Here is a 5,885-nt window from a genome sequence, read left to right on the forward strand (position 1 = left end):
GATCATCAGATATTGTCCAAGATTGACCTTCAGGGTGGATATAGTTCACTAGCAGCCTCGTGCTGATGACCTAGTTGATGTCATCATTTACCCAGAATGCTTTGCGTGTAAATAAAATGGCTCCGTCCGTGTTAAAATATATTTTAAAAAATTTACAAAACTAAACAGCCTACAGTATTTTTACAGTCTTTATTTTACAGTTAAAATAAATGTTTATCAAATAAAGTTTAATGTTACAACTAATCATGGATCCCTTTAAGGAAGTCCAGATGATCGTGATGGCTCTAAAGATAATCATAGCAGATATTCCCGCCGTGGGTGGTGAGTTAAGAGTGATCTAGTCGGCTCGGAAGGACGTCAGGACCGCTCCGATCTCAAATCAGGGATATTCAAAATGTTTGATTTTTTGGCCCGATATCGCAATGTGTGTAGTGTTCACCTGAGCTCTCAGCCTGTTGAATGAGACATGTAGCCAATCAGAAAGCGAGGTGACGTAAACACGGAGGGGGTTCCAAAATACAGAAGACAAAATACTATCATGACTCACTAGAAAGTCTGCTGGATGTTAAAAGTCCTATGGAATTGATTTTCCTCTGGTAAAAATAGTCCACAAACGATCAACATTGTGTCTTCTTTGTTACAGAYGTTTATTTACTCTGAWCTCACGTCTCTCTGGAGGTCAGGTGAGATTTTTCCTCGGACATCTGAATTCTCGCGAGATTTCGGGAAGTCTCGCGTGATTTAATATCTGACATCTGAAACATGAATGAAATATCTTTTCGTGTGTGGTGTGTTGTCTCTTGCCATGTGGCTGTACACCACACACTGTAGGACCAAACCTGGTACATCCATGAATTTTTATCCTCATGTGTGGGCTCTCTCAGTCTTTGAAAATCGGCCGAGTGGTTTAAAATCTTGTAGTGTGACTCAGCCTTAAGCGGCAAGGCTGAAAACCAACACTGAATGCTTGTGACCTTTGATCCTTTAGGAGGCACTTCGTTAAAAACCAACATCATTTTGTAACAGATATAACTTCTGTTAAGGATTTGCAAATCATCGTATTCTGTTTTTTTTAATTTTATTTATGTTTTACACAAAATCATTACAACTAGGGTTGTATTTAATGTCTAAAAAAGTGGATTTTGCATGATGTGTCCCCTTTAAAACAACTCCACCCCCCCAGGTAGCAGGGATGAATACATGATGGCCTGTTGCAGCAGGCTGTACAGCCCCAGCCCTGGGGACCGTTAGGTGACAGTTTCTCTTTCTAAGCCTTAGAATTCTCATTATCACTGAGCAACGGCAGCACAAATCATTTGGCTCCAAATAAAACCTCACTTTCTCTCTGCATCCTAATGGCTTTCAGTCAGCAGGTGGCGGCTGCTATGAGCAGAGATATTTCGTCCCTGAGCCGCTCATCGATCCCAGTCTGGATCACATCATTTCAGGTCAGACTGAGCCACGTTTGTCCGTGTATACATTGTTAAAGAAGTGCTGTGTAAGGTATTGACTCGTGGAGGATGAGACGTGAAGAGCTGAAGGTGTACRGCAAGAGCAGAAAAGGTGAGGTCCTTTGTAAAGTTTAGGCTGTGTGGGAAAGGTCCTGAGGGCCGCTGCACCGAGGAAAAGTTGGCATATAAGTAAAAAATAGTAAATGACAGCATATGGGTGTATTTTAAAGGCAGGTTTGTGTGTGGAACTAGCTTAACTAAAAARTGATTTTGGTGCCATTTTTTGTACATAAGGCGGATTTACATTCTGCAAAGCATTGCAAGTTTCCTGTTAGGAAGTACTTTTTTTGAATCAAAATGATGCTGACTAGGACTTTCAGGCTGCAAGCAAATAAAGCTCACCATGAATAGCATTTTCATTGTGCTGTTTTGTCACTGATTTATTTTTTAGACTGTTAGAGAATGTCGCCATCAGAGGCCCTGGCATGTTTTAGAAGTCCTTTTACAACCAAAGAAGATCCAGATTTGCCGACTGCATGGCCTTTCGACTCACCTGCGGTGGGGGAAGACCGCCTGCGCCGAGCGGACAGTCGGGTAACATGATGGTCCTTTTCGGAGTGCTGCACTGACAGGAAGGGGAGGGGTTGGACATGCTCCAGTTCCCGTTGAGGAAGATGTCAAGAACCGACTGATCCACGGCGGGAGTGAACCAATTAGACCCGCCAGAGGAGCATGGTAACTTTCTGCAGGAAAACGACGAGAAATTAGCTTTTTCTCAGTAAGAACTGACTTTTACAAGCAAAATTTATGACTGTAATAATAATAAAACATCCTCATATAAAAAATAATCATAAAAACATCCTTTGAGGTCACATTTAACACATTCCTGCATTGTTAATATCAAACGTGGGCTTTGTGTTTGAAAAACAATAAACTTTTTGAGGTCTTTGGGGTTGTTTCTGGGCTTTATTGGAGTCAGTTTTCCAGTCTGGGGGTCACAGCACCAAGTGCTCCGAGGACCACTGGGACTACTGAGACTTTTCCTCACCAGATGTTTCAGCCGTTAGGATTTCTCAAGCTTCTCTTATTCCTTCTTAGTTGCTTGGGATCACTACATCTACCGCTGCCTTCTTCTGTAGCCTGCTGTTGCCACTGTAATATCTGGTTGGTTAGTCATTACCTGGTTCTTAGTCTGGATCTTAGTTCCACCCTTTGTGGTGACTGTGGGAGCTCCAGTTCGTACTCATACTAGAATGTTCCTGTAGACTATTACAACCACTTTCTATGCTATTCCATGTATGCTTTAGCTGCCTGCCAGGCTTTTAGTCATCGCCGTCTTCTGTCTTCAACTCAAGGTTCAGTATGTGATAAAATGACCCGTTTGGTTTCTTTGTCTGCTTGTGTGGCCCACTGCACAGCACTCTGGCCAATTTTACAGATAAATCATCAAAATAAAAGTATATTAGGCTACCAAGTGTCTGTTTTTTGCCTAGCTGTACAGGAGTTTACACGCAGAGGTTGTTTTGACGTCCATCATAGAGAGTGGGCCATCTTCTGAAGAGCGTGATGTCACATGCAATGGGTCAATACTCCTGCTCACTCTTTTTAGTGYACGGAAATTGTATATTAGAAATGTTTCTGTTACGTTATGTTGCTACATTCAATAAAACTTATTTTTTAAAAAAGTATTTTAGTTAGGGTTAATAGATTGGTCAATAATTCAACACTTTATACTCTAAAATTCTTCAGTTTGAATAGTCAAGATTTTGTGAACGCAAATCAAAAGTTTGTTTATTGATAGTTTTATCCTTCTTGACCAGTTTTTTTTTTACAAATTATACCAATTTTTTTTTAAAGTGGGCCTATTATGGGGGTCTTAGCACAAGTTAGGATCCATCTGTGGGCTATACAAAACATGTTCATTTGATTTAATTCACAAAGATAATCTCTAATAAAGAAATTTCATCTTTTCAGTTCTTCCTGTTCTTCAGCTCTCTCCAGAACGTGCTGTGTGCAGAAGCTGCTTTTGAAACCCCCCTCCCCTATCCCCTCTATCTGTTTGTTTACTTTAGCTCCGCCCCCCGACATGGTAGAAGTTTCCAACGTGAAATTATTTTCACAAACTACAGTTTTCTTTGGCAATATTGTTAGAACTGTCATCAAAGACAAAAATTAAAATTAATCCAGGCATCTCTGTTCTCTGTGGCTGCTGTAAAAACAGAACAATTATCATCTTTTGAGGAAGTGGGCGAAGCTTCACCTCAGGTTCCCTCGTGAGGAGCAGGACTCTGGTTTAGGTTGCTAGGTGACTGTTATTGTGACGTCAGAATAACGTGCTTTGAGAAATACCATGTTTCAAGATACCTAAAAAATACATGTAATTACAGCTAAAAAACAGCTGGGTGCATTTTTTTGGTGTTTGGACTGCTTCTSTAAGCAGTAAAGACCCAAAAATAAGTTTAAAAACATGAAAAAAGTGAGTTTTGCATAATAGGCCCACTTTAAAAGAAACACAAGGCTGGTTAGTTGGGATTATTTCAGTATATCTTTCTTGTAAAGCCCAGAATACTTACGGTATCGGATCTCCGTTCATGCAACGTGTCCCAAAACCAGGGTTGTTCACCAATGTTTCCACCACCTTGGACACCTCTACATTCTCTTTCATGTCATTGCTGTAAACATTTAAAATCAGTATTTATATTATAGTTATATTTCCACAGGATATTACAATATCCAAAAATTTGCTCCAAAACATCTATCACAAGCCGCCTGGTCATTCAGGGATCAGCATTCAACCTGATGTATTATAACCGTAACCTCACTATGAAATAATTTTCATAAAAGCATTACCTGGAATAATGTTAGCAATAAATAATATATACAGTATATTAATGTCAAGTTTATATTTAAACTCTCAAACAGTCGTCTCATTTGCATAACTTCCACTGCTCTTTACACGAGCATCATGTCAGAGTTAAAGCAGCGTTTTTCCAAAAAAAAAAAACATCATGATGGCGTGGAGCCAGCACTGGTCACAGTTCAGTCAACCCTTTTGGATTGATACAGCTTTCATCTCATTGAGGCTCGTCTCCATGAAGGTCACACGGCCATTTTCCCGGCCACCAATGAGAGCACCCGGAGTGGCCCGCTTGTAAAAAATGGATTATGTGCAGCCATCTGTTTTGCAATTAACAATGGCTGGGTTGCCGTGTTATTTAGGATAATAAAACTATCGGGTGGCTCTGAAATGAAGACTTGTGCAGATAAACGGAAAAACGGTGGAACTAATGAATGGCTCGCAGAAGGAAGAGGTGAGAATGTATTGGAAGAAAGTCAAATGAAGGCTAAAAAAGGTGTGAGAATACAAAACCCGTTTTTCTATTAGCTTCATGCCATCAAAAACCCAAGGATGGACGATAATGTTTTATTCTGCTGGGCACCAAAATATCCTACAAAACACTTGTCAAAACTTAATGAAATTTGCAGAAAACATAAATTGATGAACGTCTAGAACTGACTATTTTCTGGAAAGAGCTCAATTATAAATTTCTTTCAGTTTAATTCAACAGGGTCACCACAGTCCAGTGATCATAAAAAATGCAAAATTGTCTATATTTCAGTTTAACAAATATTAGGCTAAATTTGATGTGATTGTAGCTAAGAATCATTCACAGGTGCATAAACCTTTAGTATTAACTGCTGATACTTGTGTCTGTTAGCAAAATATCACATGAAYCACTAGAAAGTTTTAAATAAGTAGTACCCAACCTGTGTGTTCGGGCGGGTGTTCCCTACCATGTGGGGACCATTTTTTGGTACACACCTACTTATGGGGACCAACTGATACTTATGGAGAACCAAGCTTAGTTCGCATGGGGAAGAAATTCCTTTGGTGGGTCAGGGGCTAGGTTCATGACTAAGGTGCAGATTGAATTTAGGTTAGATTTAGGGTCAGGGTTAGAAATTCATCCATCTAATGTTTTGTTTAATCAGTTGAAATTACTGAAGTTTTATGATCCGGTTGATTGTAAAATTCTGTTGATGATGTATAAAGCTCATAACAATGCATTACCCTCTGCAATACAAGTTTATTTTACCAAGAAGATAAGTGTTTATAACTTGAAAGGATTCGAGATGTTTGTTTTACCAAAAATTAGAACAAGCTTGAAAGAGAGATGTACTTCAGTTCAGGGTATCAAATTGTGAAACAGTTTAGCGAAGGACTTCAAAACTACTGTCACAAGTCATTCATTTGGACGAAGGATCAAAACTTTGTTTTTGAAAAGTTATGGCCAGTCTATGTTTGGATAATTTACTTTTGTTTTTTTTTTTTCTTGGCTGTTCATTTGAATTACAAATGGTAGTTTTTTATGAATATTTTGTTATTTTTATGTAAGTATTTTGATGTATGTGTATGTGTGTATGTGTATATAT

The 5,885-nt window shown here is 39.1% G+C and overlaps 1 protein-coding gene across 1 annotated transcript in view; it reads right to left on the bottom strand.

Moving 5' to 3' along the window:
• The window catches only part of LOC106514836 (ATP-binding cassette sub-family A member 1), a gene marked incomplete in the record, with an annotated part of 219,691 nt that overhangs the window by 114,717 nt on the left and 99,089 nt on the right, over positions 1-5,885 (bottom strand). The window contains 2 exon segments of the mRNA XM_014004287.1: positions 2,005-2,194; positions 4,025-4,123. Coding sequence (XP_013859741.1) covers positions 2,005-2,194; positions 4,025-4,123 — 289 coding nt within the window.

The sequence above is a fragment of the Austrofundulus limnaeus genome, unplaced genomic scaffold, assembly GCF_001266775.1.
Source record: "Austrofundulus limnaeus strain Quisiro unplaced genomic scaffold, Austrofundulus_limnaeus-1.0 Scaffold23, whole genome shotgun sequence".
NCBI classification, from domain to species: Eukaryota; Metazoa; Chordata; class Actinopteri; order Cyprinodontiformes; family Rivulidae; genus Austrofundulus; species Austrofundulus limnaeus.